The 20,575-nt window shown below is 44.4% G+C and overlaps 1 protein-coding gene across 3 annotated transcripts; it reads right to left on the reverse strand.

The window, feature by feature from the left end:
• Positions 1 to 1,625: 1,625 nt before the first annotated feature.
• Positions 1,626 to 14,498, reverse strand: LOC110532527 (kelch-like protein 12). 3 transcript variants are annotated; one of them, XR_002474846.2, is made up of 14 exons: positions 14,034 to 14,498; positions 13,222 to 13,457; positions 12,679 to 12,696; positions 12,332 to 12,485; positions 11,786 to 12,003; positions 7,992 to 8,141; positions 5,504 to 5,618; positions 5,271 to 5,377; positions 5,000 to 5,195; positions 4,660 to 4,818; positions 3,654 to 3,752; positions 3,174 to 3,360; positions 2,876 to 3,065; positions 2,564 to 2,702 (listed from the first exon to the last, which is right to left on the reverse strand). XR_002474846.2 is itself a non-coding variant. In XM_021616510.2 (13 exons), exons 2-13 carry the CDS (start codon positions 13,402 to 13,404, stop codon positions 2,576 to 2,578), a joined length of 1,713 nt encoding a protein of 570 aa, XP_021472185.1. In that variant the 5' UTR covers positions 13,405 to 13,457; positions 14,034 to 14,495; the 3' UTR covers positions 1,626 to 2,575. The 3 variants fall into 3 exon arrangements, 2 of the variants coding, with proteins under 2 accessions (XP_021472185.1, XP_021472186.1); XM_021616510.2 differs by lacking the exon at positions 2,876 to 3,065 and having other exon boundaries at positions 1,626 to 2,702; positions 14,034 to 14,495; XM_021616511.2 differs by lacking the exons at positions 2,876 to 3,065; positions 12,679 to 12,696 and having other exon boundaries at positions 1,626 to 2,702; positions 14,034 to 14,493.
• Between the last annotated feature and the right edge of the window lie 6,077 nt (positions 14,499 to 20,575).

Here is a 20,575-nt window from a genome sequence, read left to right on the forward strand (position 1 = left end):
TTATAGCCTGGGTCTGCGATGCACACCGCCCACACACTACTGAAATACCTGAGAACTCTAGTCGAATTGTCATTGGATCCCAGTGGTGATGTGACATCAAAAAAAATGTGATGTTACTGAACTCAACATTATTTTAATATATGTGATTTGGTTCATACTCCATCTACAGTACCAAAAGTTTGGACACACCTGCTCATTCAATGGTTTTTCTTTAAGAACAGCTCAAATAAGCAAAGAGAAATGACAGTTCCATTACTTTAAGACATGAAGGTCAGTCAATGTGGAACATTTCAAGAACTTTTAATGTTTCTTCAAGTGCATTTGCAAAAACCATCAAGCGCTATGATGAAACTGGCTCTCAAGAGGATCGTCAATGGAAAAGAAGAGCCAGAGGTAACTCGGCTGCAGAGGATAAGTTCATTAGTTACCAGCCTCAGAAATTGCAGCCCAAATAAATGCTTCACAGAGTTCAAATAACAGACACATCTCAAAATCAACTGTTCAGAAGAGACTGCGTGAATCAGGCCTTCATGGTCAAATTGCTGCAAAGAAACCACACCTGCTTAAGTGGTGACAAGGTCTGCAATTTATTTAGAATTCAAGGCACACTTAACCAGCATGGCTACCAAAGTGATACGACATCCCATCTGGTTTGGGCTTAATGGGACTATCATTTGTTTTTCATCAGGACAATGACCCAACACACCTCCAGGCTGTGTAAGGGCTATTTGACCAAGAAGGAGAGTGATGGAGTGCTACATCAGATGACCTGGCCTCCACAATCACCTGACCTCAACCCAATTGAGATGGTTTGGGATGAGTGAAGGAAAAGCAGCCAACAAGTGCTCAGCATATTTGGGAACTCCTTCAACACTGTTGGGCTTCCGAGTGGTGCAGCAGTCTAAGGCACATCTCAGTGCTAGAGGCGTCACTACAGACCCTGGTTCAATTCCAGGCTGTATCACAACCGGACGTGATTGGGAGTCCCATAGGGTGGCGCTCAATTGGCCCAGCATTGTCCGGGTTAGTGTTTGGCCGGGGTAGGATGTCATTGTAAATAAGAATTTGTTCTTAACTGACTTGCCTAGTTTTTTTTTTAACAGTTTTTTGGTTAATACAGGATTCCAAATGTGTTACTTCATAGATGGTCTTCACTACTATTCTACAATGTAGAAAATAGTCAAAATAAAGCAAAACCTTTGAATGAGTAGGCGTGTCCAAACTTTTGACTGGCACTGCACATGTAGATATTGTTGGAAATTTGTGGGGGGGGGTAGCCTGGTTTGAACTGAACCAGGGCCTTGGGGCAGTCCGTTACTAAGCACTTATCAAGGATCACAAGACTACACCCTCTTTTGGGAAACACATCCCTGCCCCCCCCCCGAACATCCTCCCACACCCGATAGTCCCACAGACATCAATGCAGCTAGCTTGGTGATTAGCCCAACCAGGACTCAAACCCGGGTCCCTGCGAGTGTGACAGTCAGTCCAACAACTTAGCCATTAAACCAAGAGGTCCGAAACCCTTGACAAATTCACTGGGCTTTTACTAGAGGTCACAACAGTTCACTTCAACATTGAATTCCACATTGCATTACAGGAATAACTGAAAACAAATAAAGTCATACATTATCACAATGTTTATTCACTTTTTCAAGTAACAACAAAAGACTCCTCAGGATTTTGTACTTGCCCTGGATAATAGAAGTCAAGTCATTTTGCTTGTCCAAACAAATCCACTATGGGCAAATGCATGCACCATACGCACATCTTCAGTGGAGTCAATTGCAGGGGACAGAGATTTTGACAAGATGACAGAAACAGCAAAAGAGCAAGGAACCATCTGCAGTCCACAATACAATTATGGTGCTTTCCCTAAAATGTCATTCATTTGAATATCTTTGATACATTGAAAATAATGACCGTCAGGTAAATGACAATTCTTCAATAAGTGATTTGTTTCTAAAAGCGCTTTATACAGAATTACAAAATCTACAAAGGGTTTACTGTCTGACTGAAAACCTGGCAAATGCTAAATAATCATCATACTTGATGGCATGACAACAATCACAGTCCTAATGAGGCATCATGGATGTTCAGTTCAATGTGGGCCACAAGGGCATAAGGCATATAGCAGCAGAAAACTGGAGTCTCTTGTTTCTTCTGCTCCAACGGTTCATAACATAAGTAGAGAAATATATTGCACTTTAAAAGATGAGTCAAAAATCTCATGGGTAACCATGGCAACAGCTACCACAGTGTGTCATGCGACCGAGTGGGTTGGGAAGGATGTCTTCTTGGAAGCAACAACTGTTGATGAAGAGACTGAAACAACTAATCACTGTTGTACACCCCCTGTCCCTTATCACACAGAAGTAACTAAGCTCAGATGAGAAAGTCTGATGAATAGAATCAAGAGACTTCCGGGAGGACATATAACAACACACTGGCCTCCAAGTGAATAATCCCTCTGTTGTGCCATAGTAGTGGCAAGTAAATATCAGATTCAGGTTCAGGACTAGATGACTGCCCTCCTCTGCTTCACCCAACCTTTGAGGTTGTTCTGAGGTAAATCTCACTTCTCTCGGAGGACACACACTCCTGCATCACAGCGCTGTGTGGCCATGGAGGTGACCACCTCCCAGCTGTCAATAACAGGGTCATAACACTCGATACTGCTCAGAAGGGAGTTTCCATCATACCTAGAGAGGGCAAAAGAGTACAGGGGAGGATGAACAATACATCATATGGCTGTGTTCAATGACATAAGTCGCATGCTTATCGAGAACTGGACCATAAAGAGATTGCATTCATGATTCAGATTTATTACAATTTTATCTAAGCAAGAATAATATAAATCAATTAAGAGTCATACATAATGTATATTAATGATCCCTTCAGTATCTCTTAATACTGAAGTCGGTTGCAGAGCCGTGGTCGAGTGATAACACTCCCGGGTCTATGCACATGTACAACGCTTAGCCGGAGACAGGGGTTCAATCCCTGTGTCCTCCCTTCACTCTGAATCTCCTCTTCACCTGTCTCCCTCATTGTTTCTCATCTGTCTGTCATTAAAAGCAATAAACATATGAAAGGAAAGTGAATTTACACTTTCCTAAAAATAAATGTAAAAAAGATAAAATTCTGAGCAGGGTTGGGATGTTTAGGCTTACCCAGCTATGGCGTAGAGTCGTCCCCGGAGGACGGTAGCTCCTACGTAGCAGCGGGGAGTGGTCATACTCGCTACCGTGGTCCAATAGTCTGTCCTAATGTTGTAAACCTCCACCGAGTCGAGGTGCGCTGTTCCATCGAAGCCTCCCACCACATATATGTGATCATTGAGCAAGGCTACACCGGCCCCTGTAACAAAGGGCGGCAGGGTAGCTTAGTGGTTAGAGTGTTGGAGAAGGTACAAATCTGTCGTTCTGCCCCTGAACAGGCAGTTAACCCACTGTTCCTAGGTCGTCATTGAAAATAAGAATTTGTTATTAACTGACTTGCCTAGTTAAATAAAGGTAAAATTTAAAAAAATATATAAAATAAAAATTGTTTAAAAAAAAGAGTATAGGCCCTTCAGACATACTAACCATAGCCATATGTAAATAACCATACTGTATATAATCTATACAGCCCTCATACTTAGGAGTACTCACCTGAGCGTTTGGTGGCCATGGGGGTAACATTCGTCCAATGACCTGTGTGAGGGTCATACCGCTCCACTGAATTGAGGATATTCAATCCGTCGTACCCACCTGCAATAAATTACATACACTACATGACCAAAAGTGTGTGGACACCTGCTCGTCAAACATATAATTCCAAAATCATGGGCATTAATATGGTGTTGGTCCCCCTTTGCTGTTTTAACAGCCTCCATTATTCTGGGAAGGCTTTCCACTTGATGTAGGAGGAATAATGGTCTGGGGCTGTTTTTCATGGTTCGGGCTAAATATATCCCACATTGGTGCGGGGACTTGCTTCTATTCAGCCACAAGAGCATTAGTGAGGTCGGACACTGATTTTGGGCGATTAGGCCTGGCTCACAGTCAGCGTTCCAATTCATCCCAAAGGTGTTCGATGGGGTTGAGGTCAGCCCAGTCAATTTCTTCCACACCGATCTCAACAAACCATTTCTGTATGGACCTCGCTTTGGGGCATTGTCATGCTGAAACAGGAAAGGGCCTTCCCCAAACTGTTGCCACAAAGTTGGAAGCACAGAATTGTTTAGAATATCATTGTATGCTGTAGCTTTAAGATTTCACTTCACTGTAAGGGGCCTAGCCCAAACCATGAAAAACAGCCCCAGACCATTATTCCTCCTACATCAAACTTTAACAGTTGGCACTATGCATTTGAGCAGGTAGCGTTCTCCTGGCATCCGCAAAACCCAGAATTGTCCGTCGGATTTCCTGAAGAGTGATTCATCACTTCAGAGAACGCATTTCCACTAAGCTTGTCCAATGTCTATGGAGATTACATGACTGTGTGCTTGATGTTATACACCTGTCAGCAACGGGTGTAGCAGAAATAGCTGAATCCACCAATTTGATGGGGTGTCCACATAGTGTAGATCCTTACTAAGGTCAGTGGGGGAAGTGGGAGATATTTTAAATATTTATACACCAACACAAACTTAAACCAAACATCTTTAATACCCACCAAGACAGTATATAAGTCCACTAGCAACCACCAGGCCAGCCCCTTCCCTGGCTGTCTGCATGTCCCCAAGCATGCTCCACTGGTCAATATTGGGGTCATATCGTTCCATGCTGGTGTGACGGCGGCTACCGTCAAAGCCTCCAGCAACATAGATCATATCTGTGGGCAGAAAAGTGAGAAAAGAAATGTAAGGAAATGTTCCAACAACTTTTTGAAAGTCTGCATTAGAAAACACTTGCAGGGTTTTGTTACACCTGAGGTCAGTCAAACTCACTTCAGTGCTATTTGTTTTTGTAAACCCCATGACAATGAGGGCTGTCAATCAGAGAAGATCCTCTACCTCCGAGTGTTGTCGCCCCGGCAAGGCCACGCCGTACATTCATAGTGGCGACGGTGTACCAGACACCATCCTCGTCTGCCGTGTAGTCCAAGCACTCCACCGAACTAAGCCGTGATCGACCATCGTAGCCGCCAATCACATACACACGGTCATTGAGGGACACGGTAGCTACATAACGCCTTTTCCGAGCAATGTTCTGTAAAAACATGCTTGGGATAAGTTAACCATGATCAGAGAGCCAAAATATTTAATTTTAAAAAATGATACTTACAGGTAAAAAGCTCCACTCCTGAGTTTTAGGATCATACTTCTCAACGATATCTATAGGGGATTGTTGACTGCCAAATCCTCCAATAACCAACAGGACCTCCTTGGCACCTTGAAAGAGCAACACGGTAATCATCTTTTCAACATGAATAAGGTAGTAACTTCCACTAAGCTTGTCTTGTATCCCTATTATTAGGACAAGAAAATCAATCCAAAAAATGGAGATCAGTACTGTACCTAATCTGGCTTGGGTGCGTGGCCCCTGCATCTCACTCCTCAGCTCTGGTCTAAGGTGGAATTTCTTGGCCTCATCCACAAGGTCTCGGCAGGGAAGACTGCATCGAATAAGGGGCTGGAACACATCACAACATATACAGTACTTTATCAAGACAGTAATAACACCTCTGCTCAACACTTGAGGCCTGTTTCCCAGACGCACACCATAAATCATTCTCAATGAAGAGTTTCCATTGAAAGAGGATTTCAAATCAAATGTTATTTGTCACATGCCAAATACAACAGGTAGACCTTACAGCGAAATGCTTACTTACAAAGCCCTTAACCAACAATGCAGTTAAGAAAATACCTTTAAAAAAAGTAATAGATAAGAAAAACAAATAATTAAAGAGCAGCAGTAAATAACAATAGCGGGGCTATATACAGGGGGTACCGGTACAGAGTCAATGTGTGGGGTCACAAGTGTCGAGGTAATAACGTACATGCAGGTAGGGTTATTAAAATGACTATGCATAGATAATAACAGAGAGCAGTGTGGGGGGGGGGGGGGGGGGGGTGCACAAATAACCTGGGTAGCCATTTGACTAGCTGTTGAGGAGTCTTATGGCTTGGGGGTAGAAGCTGTTTAGAAGCCTCTTGGACCTAGACTTAGCGCTCCGGTACCACTTGCCGTGCGGAGCAGAGAGAACAGTCAGTCTATGACTAGGGTGGCTGGAGTCTGACAATTTTTAGGGTCTTTCTCTGACACCAACTGGTATTGAGGTCCTGGATGGCAGGAAGCTTGACCCCGGTGATGAACTGCACTAACCTCTGTAGTGCCTTGCGGTCAGAGGCCGAGCAGTTGTCCTACCAGGCAGTGAGGCAACCCGTCAGGATGCTCTCGATGGTGAAGCTGTAAAACCTTTTGAGGATCTGAGGATCTATACCAAATACTTTCAGTCTCCTGAGGGGGAATAGATTTTGTCGTGCCCACATCACGACTGTCTTGGTGTGCTTGGACCATGTTAGTTTGTTGGTGATGTGGACGCCAGAAACTTGAAGCTCTCAACCTGCTTCACTACAGCCCCGTTGATGAGAATGGAGGCGTGCTCAGTCCTCCTTTTCCTGTAGTCCACAATCATCACCTTTGTCTTGATCACTTTGAGGGAGAGATTGTTGACCTTGCACCACACGGTCATGTCTCTAACCTCCTCCCTATAGGCTGTCTCATCGTTAACGGTGATCAGGCCTGCCACTGTTGTGTCATCAGAAAACTTAATGATGGTGTTGGAGTTGTGCCTAGCCATGCAGTCATGAGTGAACAGGGAGTACAGGAGGGGAACTGAGCACCCACCCCAGAGGGGCCCCCGTATTGAGGATCAGCGTGGCGGATGTGCTGTTACCTACCCTTACCACCTGAGGGTGGACCGTCAGGAAGTCCAGGATCCAGTTGCAGCGTGAGGTGTTTAGTCCCAAGGTCCTTAGCTTAGTGATGAGCTTTAAGGGCACTATGGTGTTGAATGCTGAGATGTAGTCAATGAATAGCATTCTCCCATAGGTGTTCCTTTTGTCCAGGTGGGAAAGGGCAGTGTGGAGTGCAATAGAGATTGCATCATCTGTGGATCTGTTGGTGCGGTATGCAAATTGGAGTCGGTCTAGGGTTTCTGGGATAATGGTGTTGATGTGAGCCATGAACAGCCTTTCAAAGCATTTCATGGCTACAGACGCCAGTAGTCATTTAGGCAGGTTACCTTAGTGTTCTTGGGCACAGGGACTATGGTAGTCTACTTGAAACATGTTAGTATTGCAGACTCAGACAAGTAGAGGTTGAAAATGTCAGTGAAGACACTTTTCAGTTGGTCAGTGCATGCTCGGAGTACACGTCCTGGTAATCCGTCTGGCCCTGCGGCCTTGTGAATGTTGACCTGTTTGAAGGTCTTACTCACATCGGCTGCGGAGAGCGTGATCACACAGTCATCCGGAACAGCTGATGCTCTCATGCATGTTTCAGTGTTACTTGCCTCGACGTGAGCATAGAAGTTATTTAGCTCGTCTGGTAGGCCCGTGTCACTGGGCAGCTCTCGGCTGTGATTCCCTTTGTAATCTGTAATAGTTTGCAAGCCCTGCCACATCCGACTAGTGTAGGAGCAGGTGTAGTACAATTCGATCATAATCCTGTATTGACGCTTTGCCTATTTCAGGGTTCGTCAGAGGGCATAGAGGGATTTCTTATAAGCTTCCGGGTTAGAGTCCCGCTCCTTGAAAGCGGCAGCTCTACCCTTTAGCTCAGTGCGAATTGTTGCCTGTAATCCATGGCTTCTGGTTGAGGTATGTCACTGGTGCTTCCTGCTTTAATTTTTGCTTGTAAGCAGGAACCAGGAGGATAGAGTTATTGTCAGATTTGCCAAATGGAGGGCAAGGGAGCGCTTTGTACACGTCTGTGTGTGGAGTAAAGGTGGTCTAGGCCTATGCTTACATCATGTGACCGTGTGTGGTCTAGCTGCCTCACCTCTGAGTCAATGACGTCTGTGATATAGCGCGGAGTGAGCAAAGGCATCCGCACATGCTCCAGCATCTCCGATAAATAAATCTCCCTCTCTTTCCTATTGTGTTTAACCCAATTCAACACTGCCTCGAATACAGGCTCCTCTGAGTCCACCTGCAAACAGAGACAACATGTATTCACAACCACACACCTTGACAACAACATGCTTGTTGTAATAACGGAAATCCCAAAGTATAACTACTCAAGGCCAAAAATGCATTCACTCAATCACTGATTTCTCCAAATCACTGAGATCAACTTCACTTCAAGAAGAACAAGTCAAAGTGACAGTTTTAATTAATGATGATGTAGATAGTTGACTAAGACAAATGGTTACAAAAAGAACAGAAAATTGTGCCTCTGACTTAACTACAGTTAAGTATTCACCCCATTGGCGTTTTCCTATTTTGTTGCATTACAACCTGTAATTTAAATTGATTTTTATTTGGATTTCATGTAATGGACATACACAAAATAGTCCAAATTGGTGAAGTGAAAAAAATAACTTGCCTAAAAAATAATAATAATTTAAAAAATGAAAAATGGTGCACGCATGTTTTCACCCCCTTTGCTATGAAGCCCCTAAATAAGATATCGTGCAACCAATTACCTTTAGAAGTCACGTAATTAGTTAAATAATGTCCACCTATGTGCAATTTAAGTGTCACATGATCTCAATATACATACATACATACATACATACATACATATATATATATATATATATATACACACACACTGCTCAAAAAAATAAAGGGAACACTAAAATAACACATCCTAGATCTGAATGAATGGAACATTCTTATTAAATACTTTTTTCTTTACATAGTTGAATGTGCTGACAACAAAATCACACAAATTATCAATGGAAATCAAATTTATCAACCCATGGAGGTCTGGATTTGGAGTCACACTCAAAATTAAAGTGGAAAACCACACTACAGGCTGATCCAACTTTGATGTAATGTCCTTAAAACAAGTCAAAATGAGGCTCAGTAGAGTGTGTGGCCTCCACGTGCCTGTATGACCTCCCTACAACACCTGGGCATGCTCCTGATGAGGTGGCGGATGGTCTCCTGAGGGATCTCCTCCCAGACCTGGACTAAAGCATCCGGCAACTCCTGGACAGTCTGTAGTGCGATGGATGGAGCGAGACATGATGTCCCAGATGTGCTTAATTGGATTCAGATCTGGGGAACGGACGGGCCATAGCATCAATGCCTTCCTCTTGCAGGAACTGCTGACACACTCCAGTCACATGAGGTCTAGTATTGTCTTGCATTAGGAGGAACCCAGGGCCAACCGCACCAGCATATGGTCTCACAAGGGGTCTGAGGATCTCATCTCGGTGCCTAATGGTAGTCAGGCTACCTCTGGCAGGCACATAGAGGGCTGTGCGGCCCCCCAAAGAAATGCCACCCCACACCATGACTGAACCACCGCCAAACCGGTCATGCTGGAGGATGTTGCAGGCAGCAGAACGTTCTCCACGGCGTCTCCAGACTGTCACGTCTGTCACATGTGCTCAGTGTGAACCTGCTTTCATCTGGGACGAGCACAGGGTGCCAGTGGCGAATTTGCCAATCTTGGTGTTCTCTGGCAAATGCCAAACGTCCTGCACGGTGTTGGGCTGTAAGCACAACCCCCACCTGTGGACGTCGGGCCCTCATACCACCCTCATGGAGTCTGTTTCTGACCATTTGAGCAGACACATGCACATTTGTGGTCTGCTGGAGGTCATTTTGCAGGGCCCTGGCAGTGCTCCTCCTTGCACAAAGGCGGAGGTAGCGGTCCTGCTGCTGGGTTGTTGCCCTCCTACGGCCTCCTCCACGTCTCCTGATGTACTGGCCTGTCTCCTGGTAGCGCCTCCACGCTCTGGATACTACGCTGACAGACACAGCAAACCTTCTTGCCACAGCTCGCATTGATGTGCCATCCTGGATGAGCTGCACTACCTGAGCCACTTGTGTGGGTTGTAGACTACGTCTCATGCTACCACTAGAGTGAAAGCACCGCCAGCATTCAAAAGTGACAAAAACATCAGCCAGGAAGCATAGGAACTGAGAAGTGGTCTGGTCACCACCTGCAGAACCACTCCTTTATTGGGGGTGTCTTGCTAATTGCCTATAATTTCCACCTGTTGTCTATTCCATTTGCACAACAGCATGTGGAATTTATTGTCAGTCAGTGTTGCTTCCTAAGTGGACAGTTTGATTTCACAGAAGTGTGATTAACTTGGAGTTACATTGTGTTGTTTAAGTGTTCCCAGCACTATGAAGACCAATGAGCTCTCCAAACGGGTCAGGGACAAAGTGGGGGAGAAGTACAGCTCAGGGTTGGGTTATAAAAAAATATCAAAAACTTTGAACATCCCACAGAGCACCATTAAATCCATAATTAAAAATGCAACAAACCTGCTAAGACCAAAACTCACAGACCACGCAAGAATGGCATTAATCAGAGAGGCAACTAAGAGACCAAACCTGAAGGAGCTGCGAAGCTCCACAGCGGAGATTGGAGTATCTGTCCATAGGATTGGAGATTGGAGTATCTGTCCATAGGACCACTTTAAACCGTACACTCCACAGAGCTGGGCTTTTTTTTTTCTTACCTTTATTTAATTAGGCAAGTCAGTTAAGAACAAATTCTTATTTTCAATGACGCCCTAGGAACAGTGGGTTAACTGCCTGTTCAGTGGCAGAACGGCAGATTTGTACCTTGTCAGCTCGGGGGTTTGAACTTGCAACCTTCCGGTTACTAGTCCAACGCTCTAACCACTAGGCTACCCTGCCACCCCTTTACGGAAGAGTGGCCAGAAAAAAGCCATTGCTTAAAGAAAAAAATAAGCAAAACATGTTTTTATTGACTTTGGGGGTGTGAATAGTTATGCACGCTCAAGTTTAGTTTTTTTTGTCTTATTTCTTGTTTGTTTCACAATAAAACATATTTGCATCTTCAAAGTGGTAGGCATGTTGTGTAAATCAAATTATACAAAACCCCCAAAAATCCATTTTAATTCCAGGTTGTATGTAAGGCAACAAAATATGAAAAATGCCACGGGGGATGAATACTTTCGCAAGCCACTTTAAGTGTATATTACACACATTTTGATCACAAAAACCGTGACAAGCAAAAGTCCTTTGAATTAATTGGTAAACTACAAATCAAGTCCCATGGTTACAATTATGTTTTTATACAGCAAGATATGCGCTGTGCGGTTAAACACAGGAATTTCCAGAGCACAAAGGTATACTTAAATCAGATTATTTTCTCCATAATTTCAGAGCCAGGTAAATCTGCAAAGGGGGCCCCATTAATAGAGATTACTGCAGGTCTACACTTGCACCTTTTCTTTCAGCTTCAGGTTTTTGAAGGACAATTTGAGACTTGTGAAAAGTATCCCCCTGAGCATTCAAAGATAACCGCGAATAGAGAAAATATGCACCTGAGGCAACATGACTGTGTGCTCTCTGAATTCAAAAATAAATTCAGTACACTATTCGACTTTGGTAACACTTTACATCGATCTGCTCTTATCTGTAGTAACACCATAATTACACTAGTAACATTGTATTAACATATTGTTACTTAGTACTTAAGTAATTATAGTTTAATTGCATTGAAATTGTTGTAATTACAAAAACGCAACTCCATTAATATGCAATTACAAGGCTACCTAATGAAACAACGATTATTACTATCGTAATTACAGCGTTACGACAAGTATAATAATACCTCACCAAATCCACTTTACTTACCTGGATTTCATCACATTTAACTAGTTTTTCAACCTCGTTCTGGCTGAGCAGCATAAACTCCTCATGTTGAACCACCTCAGGGAAGTGCTTCTGGGAGAAGAGTTCAGCGGCCTGCATCAGGTCAAGGCAATTGTGGGTCTCCGCAAAGTCACGAATGCCCAGGCAGTTTGTGGGATCAAGCTGACTATCCAGAAAGTCACAACAAGCTCTTTTTACTCCTGAGGAATACAAAGAAACATATAGACACATTAAGTGAGTGCAGTACATTCATTTTGTAAAATAATGTTGAAGTATTTAATTTGCTAGTTTGTTGACTTCTTGACAAATTAACAATGTTTCCACTATATTAGCAATACAATATAGCCAGTCATATTGCACAAACCTAATAAGGGAAGACGATGGGTGTGCATTTCCTTTTACAAAAGAGCAGATTTAGATTTAACTGACATACCGGTAGTTTATTCCACAGAGTAAATACAGTGGATGAACAGTAAAGTGCAATGGTGTCCAATGGTTCTCATATTATTTTTACATTTCTCAACTTACCTTTGAGCTGCAGCAGACAGGCAGCAGGAAGCAGTTCCTGGACATTCTCCACTGTGACCAAAACAGTCTCCGTGTAAACAAAGTCCAGCAGGATCTCCATGGTGGACGCAGTCAACCCCTGGATGTCTACAAAGGATTTCCCTTTCTCTGACAACTGCAAAAGCACAACGGCAAAGACAGACATCAGTTTAAATTACTGGTTAGTAGTCGCTCTTGCCAGACACAGGGCACTACACACTCATTGCAAAAAACATAGGCCTACTGATTCCTTGTGTTTACTATTTGTCATACTTGTGTAGGCAGCTGTGGATTATAGTCAGCTTTGTTAGTAAAAGAGCAATGCTCACCTGGGGATTCTTAGAGAGCTAAAAATGTTAAAGGAAAGAGAAACTAGGTCAACCGAGCTACAGAGAAAATTAGCATTGGACTATTTCTGCTATGCACTTTCATTGCTGTTTTGTGTTTGGGAATAGCCTAATATTTGAGGTAGGCCTATATAATCCACTCGCGTTTTTATTAAGCTATAAATAACCAGATGGCAGTCACACTGAAAGACATATTGCTCAAGGAAATTAATATCAGTATAATTTTAGCCTACAAAAATCTTAGCTGGGTTCTAAGCACAAGGGATACGTAGAAACTCTTTTGGGCATTGTCAACCTCTGAACCAGTCAAACAACTATTACCTGTCTCTTTTTGCATACAGAGAGAACCACCAGCAAACGTATTTATAAAGTTATTATCGCTGATGACACTGATGATCAGTCATCATTGGTCTTTTGTGGAAGTGCTCTCTCATATGTGTCTATCTAGGCCTAAATTAACTCCAGTCTTGTGCTTACTTTTTATTTGTATTTATTTAACCATTATTTAAATAGGCTTACAGTTACCTCGCTGGTGAACATGGCACAGAAGTAGTCACTGCAGGCTGCCAGGACAATACGGTGAACAGGAAAGTCGGTATTCTCCACTCTCAAAGTGATATCACAGAGTGTGTTGCTCTTACGAAGTGCGTTCATGGCATTGAGGATGGATTTGGCATGGGAGTTGGTCATGATGTCTTTGGGAGCCATTGTACTGTACTTAGAGTTCCTCAAGTTTCAAGAATCTCAACGTGCTGCAATATCTGGCAAAAAAGACAAAAGCGTCAACATAGTTTGGAGGCGAAGTGCAAAGATGTCAAAGTGATGACAAATTATATGGGACCTCAACCACTGATGTTCGCAGCTGCTCGCTGTGCAGGCAAAATACATTAATGTACATTTATTACAGTGAACAACATCGATATAACTAGATCTATTAGAAATCACTGCCCTGTCCCACACAGATGACCCGGGTTCAAATCCAGGTTATCGCATTGGTGCCTTGACCTGGATTCACGCAGCTAGTAAACTTTCCATTGTTTTGGCTAAACTGGCATATATCCAACTTGAGTTGAATTAGCTTTACTTTAGCCAACGACTTTAAACAAGATGTCACATTATAACTCAATATGTAACCATCGGCTGGTTATGAAAAGGCCAAATAGCCGCGGCTAACCGTAGCTAATTAACTAGCTAGCTACGAGTTATGCTAGCTGGCTAACTACATTTCAAATATTCACAAACTATGGGTAAAAGGTTTGAACGAATGTGACAGGTAAACTATCAAACAATCAACACGAATGGCACACCCAGTATCAATCAATAAAAACACTACCCACCACCTAGCTAGATAGCATTAGCAAGCAGACCAACTAGCGAGCTTGTTTGCTAGCTAACTCCAATGGCACAAGACTAGTCCAGACGTCCTAGTCACATTGGAGGATGCCAAATGTGATCCATAGTAGAGTGTGACTTCCTGCAATAGTGTGGGCTATTGCTCATTCGTTTTTCTAATTACTAACGTAAGCTAGCGGAAACAAAATATTAATTTCAAGAATGCCGCAACAACTGTATCTAACTAGCCAGCTATCCGCAGTCAATGTAGCTTTAGACAAAAACACTATACGTCACATACGTGCGCACACCTCGAATGTGCATTTTTAACTATTTAAAGTAAACTCTGAACCACTGCAAAAAAAACCTCAAACACTGAGAATTAAAAAATAGGAAAACGTTTTTCCTTAATCACAAATTAAGCTAAGGGTTTTTTGATTTACTGTTGTGACAGCCTGCTTGAAATAGTTGCGCTCGATTTAGACTACCGGGGGCACCGACTCATTATATGTGGGGTTTCGACCTTTATGAATAGTGCCAAAAGTGCAACATCGTGCACCACATTTGATTTATATTTTTTTTATTATTATTACGTTTCAAGAGAATATTTTGTCCCAGGGATAGTTTGATTGTGATACAAATATTTGTAAATTAACTTGTGGATCTACATTTCTGACATATTGGCAGATTGAGCCATGCACGTTTGCTCATCAATTTGACACAGTAAACTACCATTTACAAAATATAATATGCGTTTGTGAATCCTGTTATATATTTGATTCAGAAACCAAGGTGTATGATTGTCAATCTTGGTCCGATAGGCCCATACATAGACGTTTTAGGCACCACCCCTGTTATTGGACTGGATTTGTTAGCCTCATTCCTGACAGTTCAGTAATCTATTTTACTAGATAGGTAGGCCAATGTCAAGAAATGCCATACAACACTCCTTCCGTGGCCTCCAACTGCTCTTAAACGCTAGCAAAACCAAATGCATGCTTTTCAACCGTTCGCTGCCTACACCCGCACGCCCGACTAGCATCACCACCCTGGATGGTTCCGACCTAGAATATGTGGACATCTATAAGTACCTAGGTGTCTGGCTAGACTGTAAACTCTCCTTCCAGACTCATATCAAACATCTCCAATCTAAAATCAAATCTAGAGTCGGCTTTCTATTCCGCAACAAAGCCTCCTTCACTCACGCCGCCAAACTTACCCTAGTAAAACTGAATATCCTACCGATCCTCGACTTTGGCGATGTCATCTACAAAATAGCTTCCAATACTCTACTCAGCAAACTGGATGCAGTTTATCACAGTGCCATCCGTTTTGTTACTAAAGCACCTTATACCACCCACCACTGCGACCTGTATGCTCTAGTCGGCTGGCCCTTGCTACATATTCGTCGCCAGACCCACTGGCTCCAGGTCATCTACAAGTCCATGCTAGGTAAAGCTCCGCCTTATCTCAGTTCACTGGTCACGATGGCAACACCCACCCGTAGCACGCGCTCCAGCAGGTGTATCTCACTGATCATCCCTAAAGCCAACACCTAATTTGGCCACCTTTCGTTCCAGTTCTCTGCTGCCTGTGACTGGAACGAATTGCAAAAATCGCTGAAGTTGAAGACTTTTATCTCCCTCACCCACTTCAAACATCTGCTATCTGAGCAGCTGTAGCTGTACATCGCTGTAGCTGTACATAGTCTATCGGTAAATAGCCCACCCAATTTTACCTACCACATCCCCATACTGTTTAATATTTATTTACTTTTCTGCTCTTTTGCACACCAGTATCTTTACTTGTACATGACCATCTGATCATTTATCACTCCAGTGTTAATCTGCAAAATTGTAATTATTCGCCTACCTCCTCATGCCTTTTGCACACAATGTATATAGACTCTCTTTTTTTTCTACTGTGTTATTGACTTGTTAATTGTTTACTCCATGTGTAACTCTGTGTTGTCTGTTCACACTGCTATGCTTTATCTTAGCCAGGTCGCAGTTGTAAATGAGAACTTGTTCTCAACTAGCCTACCTGGTTAAATAAAGGTGAAATAAAAAAAACGAGGGCGGGGATTAGAGCCTCCCCCCCAAGGAGGAAATTCTGTTAACCTGAGTCGCGGTACACCAGCTCCCCACTGACACGAAATTATAATCCCCGACTATTTCTACAATGCATCTTCTTAAAATATTATTTTAAACCTAACCTTAATACGAACCTCAACCACACTGCTAACCCTATGCCTAACCCTAAATTAAGACCAGAAAGATATTTTTTGTTTTCGTGCATTTTTACAATATAGCCAACTTTGATTTTGTGGCTGCGTTATCTAGTGGAAACCCAGTACACCGGTCTATGGCCCGTGACGTACCCAGGAAAAACGTGACGTGACTAGGAAAAAGAGGTGAAGGAGCAGCGCCCTCTCAAATCGAACAGTAATCTGCGCTTTCGGTCATGTTGTATCGTCCAGAAATATACATATATTTTCCATAAAATACACTACATGACCAAAGGTATGTGGACACCAGCTCGTCTAACATCTCATTCCAAAATCATTGGCATTAATATGGAGTCGGTCCCCTCCTTTGCTGCTATAACAGCCTCTACTCTTCCGGGAAGGCTTTCCACTAGATGTTGGAACATTACTGCGGGCAGTGGCGGTTTTAGCTTGTATGGGCGAACCCCTCCTTCAGCGCCACCAAAAACAAAAACAGCACCATTTTACACTAACTGTATTTTTATTCAGACATTTGGAACAACACAAATAAATTATCAGAACATATAAATATATACAAACATAAGACTCATACATCAAAAAGAAGTAACAAAGACAAATGGAAACAAATTGTAGTATATAAATACAAATAAAAAGGGAATTGAATTATTACACTATTACCCTATTGCTAACAAAAAACAAATAACACAAATAAACCTAAATTGCACAAATCCTATATAACACAAATAGAATAATACACTCATAAAGAAGAGAACCTGATTATTACACTATTGCACTTCAAACAAGAAACACAAACTAAATTGCACAACTAATTGCATTAGTACTGTACAAAGTTAGAGGTGCGCTATTTGATAGAGGGAGCGGGGGAGTCTCTCCAGTGGGGAGACCTGAGGTCAACCTACCCCCGCCCCCTCCCCATCTCGTACCTCTGAGTGGGAGACCTTCCCAGGCAGCAGCCTGCCTAGCTCACAAACTAGAATCAGGACGCCCACTCCAACCAGGTTAATTGACCCACAGTCCAACATGGTGACATGATATCATTGACGTGACGTGCAAATGAGCGATGGAAAACCGATCGCGCAAATGTCACCATTTTGATTTGTTTTTTGTTTTTGTGCGGGCGCCCCATGCCACTGGCTGCGGGGACTTGCTTCTATTCAGCCACAAGAGCATTATTGAGGTCGGGCACTGATGTTGGGCGATTAGGACTGGCTCGCAGTTGCCGTTCCAATTCATCCCAAAGGTGTTCGATGGGGTTGAGGTCAAGGCTCGGTGCAGGCCAGTCAAGTTCTTCCAGACCGATCTCAACAAACCATTTCTGTATAGACCTCGCTTTGTGCACGGGGGCATTGTCATACTGAAACAGGAAAGGACCATCTCCAAACTGTTGCCACAAAGTTGGAAGTGCAGAATCATCTAGATTCTAGAATGTAATTTTATGCTGTAGCGTTAGGATTTCCTACACTGAAAATAAGGGGCCTGCCCGAACCATGAAAAACAGCCCCAGACCATTATTCCTCCTCCACCAAACTTTACAGTTGGCACTATGCAATGGCGGCAAGCTTTACACCACTACAGCCAACGCTTGGCATTGCGTATGGTGATCTTAGGCTTGTGTGCGGCTGCTCCGCCATGGAAACCCATTTCATGAAGTACCCAACAAACTGCTGACATTGTCACACCCTGATCTGTTTCACTTGTCCTTGTGATTGTCTCCACCCCCCTCCAGGTGTTGCCCATCTTCCCCTGTGTATTTATACCTGTGTTCTCTGTTTGTCCGTTTCCAGTTTGTCAAGTCAATCAGTGATTTTGGTCTCAGCTCATGCTTGTCCCAGTCTCTCTTTTTCTTGCCCTCCTGGTTTTGAGCCTTGCCTTGCCTTGCCTTGCCTTGCCTTGCCTCGCCTCGCCTTGCCTCGCCTCGCCTCTGGATTACTGACCCCTGCCTTGCCTTGCCTTGCCTCTGGATTACTGACCCCTGCCTTGCCTTGCCTTGCCTTGCCTCTGGATTACTGACCCCTGCCTTGCCTTGCTTTGCCTTGCCTCTGGATTACTGACCCCTGCCTTGCCTTGCCTTGCCTTGCCTTGCCTCTGGATTACTGACCCCTGCCTTGTCCTGCCTTGCCTTGCCTTGCCTCTGGATTACTGACCCTTGCCTTGCCTTGCCTTGCCTTGCCTTGCCTTGCCTCTGGATTACTGACCCCTGCCTTGCCTTGCCTTGCCTTAACTTGCCTTGCCTTGCCTTGCCGTGCCTCTAGATTACTGACCCCTGCCTTGCCGTGCCTTGCCTCTGGATTACTGACCCCTGCCTTGCCTTGCCTTGCCTCGCCTTGCCTTGCCTTGCCTCTGGATTACTGACCCTTGCCTTGCCTTGCCTTGCCTTGCCTTGCCTTGCCTTGCCTTGCCGTGCCTCTGGATTACTGACCCCTGCCTTGCCTTGCCTTGCCTTGCCTTGCCTCTGGATTACTGAATCTGCCTTGCCTTGCCTTGCCTCTGGATTACTGACCCCTGCCTTGCCTTGCCTTGCCTTGCCTTGCCTCTGGATTACTGACCCTTGCCTTGCCTTGCCTTGCCTTGCCTCTGGATTACTGACCCTTGCCTTGCCTTGCCTCTGGATTACTGACCCCTGCCTTGCCTTGCCTTGCCTTGCCTTGCCGTGCCGTGCCTCTGGATTACTGACCCCTGCCTTGCCTTGCCTTGCCTTGCCTCTGGATTACTGACCCCTGCCTTGCCTTGCCTTGCCTCTGGATTACTGACCCTTGCCTTGCCTTGCCTTGCCTTGCCTTGCCTTGCCTCTGGATTACTGACCCCTGCCTTGCCTTGCCTTGCCTCTGGATTACTGACCCCTGCCTTGCCTTGCCTTGCCTTGCCTCTGGATTACTGACCCCTGCCTTGCCTTGCCTTGCCTTGCCTTGCTTGCCTTGCTTGCCTTGCTTGCCTTGCCTTGCCTTGCCTTGCCTCTGGATTACTGACCCCTGCCTTGCCTTGCCTTGCCTCTGGATTACTGACCCCTGCCTTGCCTTGCCTTGCCTCTGGATTACTGACCCCTGCCTTGCCTTGCCTTGCCTCTGGATTACTGACCCCTGCCTTGCCTTGCCTTGCCTTGCCTCTGGATTACTGACCCCTGCCTTGCCTTGCCTCTGGATTACTGACCCCTGCCTTGCCTTGCCTTGCCTCTGGATTACTGACCCCTGCCTTGCCTTGCCTCTGGATTACTGACCCCTGCCTTGCCTTGCCTTGCCTTGCCTCTGGATTACTGACCCCTGCCTTGCCTTGCCTCTGGATTAATGACCCCTGCCTTGCCTTGCCTTGCCTCTGGATTACTGACCCCTGCCTTGCCTTTCCTTGCCTCTGGATTACTGACCCCTGCCTGCCTTGACCTGTCTATTGCCTGCCCCTGTTGAAATATTAAACCATTGTCAATTTGACACATCTGGGTCTTACCTTGATTCCTGATAGACATTGCTTTGAGAGGTAGTGTGGAACTCGGTAGTGAGTGTTGCAACCAAGGACAGATTATTTTTACCTACTCCAAGCTTCAGGACTCAGCAGTCCCATTCTGTGAGCTTGTGTGGCGTACCACTTTGCAGCTGAGCTATTGTTGTTCCTAGACGGTTCCACCTCGCAATAACAACACTTACAGTTGACCCAAGAAGCTCTAGCAGTGCAGACATTTGACAAACTGACTTGTTGGAATGGTGGCATCCTATGACGGTGCCATGTTGAAAGTCACTGAGCTCTTCATTAAGGCCATTCTACTGCCAATGTTTGTTAATGGAGATTGCATGGCTGTGTGCTCGATTTTAATACACCTGTCAGCAATGAGTGTGCCTGAAATAGCCAAATCCACTAATTTGACGGGGTGTCCACATACTTTTGTGTATGTATATGGGTGAATTTTCAAACTAGTTTTCATTGGGAAGGCAGATATAACGGCCTTCCCAATGATATATGATATATACATTTGTCAAACTCCAGAAGGCGAGGTCAGTACAGGTGCATCAAAGCTGGGACCGAGAGACTGAAAAACAGCTTCTATCTCAAGGCCATCAGACTGTTAAACAGCCACCACTAACATTGAGTGGCTGCACTCACAAACTTCTACAGATGCACAATCGAGAGCATCCTGGCGGGCTGTATCACCGCCTGGTATGGCAACTGCACCGCCCTCAACCGTAAGGCTCTCCAGAGGGTAGTGAGGTCTGCACAACGCATCACCGGGGGCAAACTACCTGCCCTCCAGGACACCTACACCACCTGATGTCACAGGAAGGCCATAAAGATCATCAAGGACATCAACCACCC

This window comes from Oncorhynchus mykiss, chromosome 9 (genome assembly GCF_013265735.2).
Source record: "Oncorhynchus mykiss isolate Arlee chromosome 9, USDA_OmykA_1.1, whole genome shotgun sequence".
NCBI lineage: Eukaryota > Metazoa > Chordata > Actinopteri > Salmoniformes > Salmonidae > Oncorhynchus > Oncorhynchus mykiss.

Coding starts and splice junctions, on each gene's coding strand:
- LOC110532527 (XM_021616510.2), bottom strand. CDS start 13,404: ATGGCTCCCAAAGACATCATGACCAACTCCCATGCCAAATCCATCCTC. Junction 4,819..4,999: donor CGGGGCGACAACACTCGGAG/GTAGAGGATCTT, acceptor TTCTGCCCACAG/ATATGATCTATGTTGCTGGA. Junction 3,753..4,659: donor TGGACTTATATACTGTCTTG/GTGGGTATTAAA, acceptor AATTTATTGCAG/GTGGGTACGACGGATTGAAT.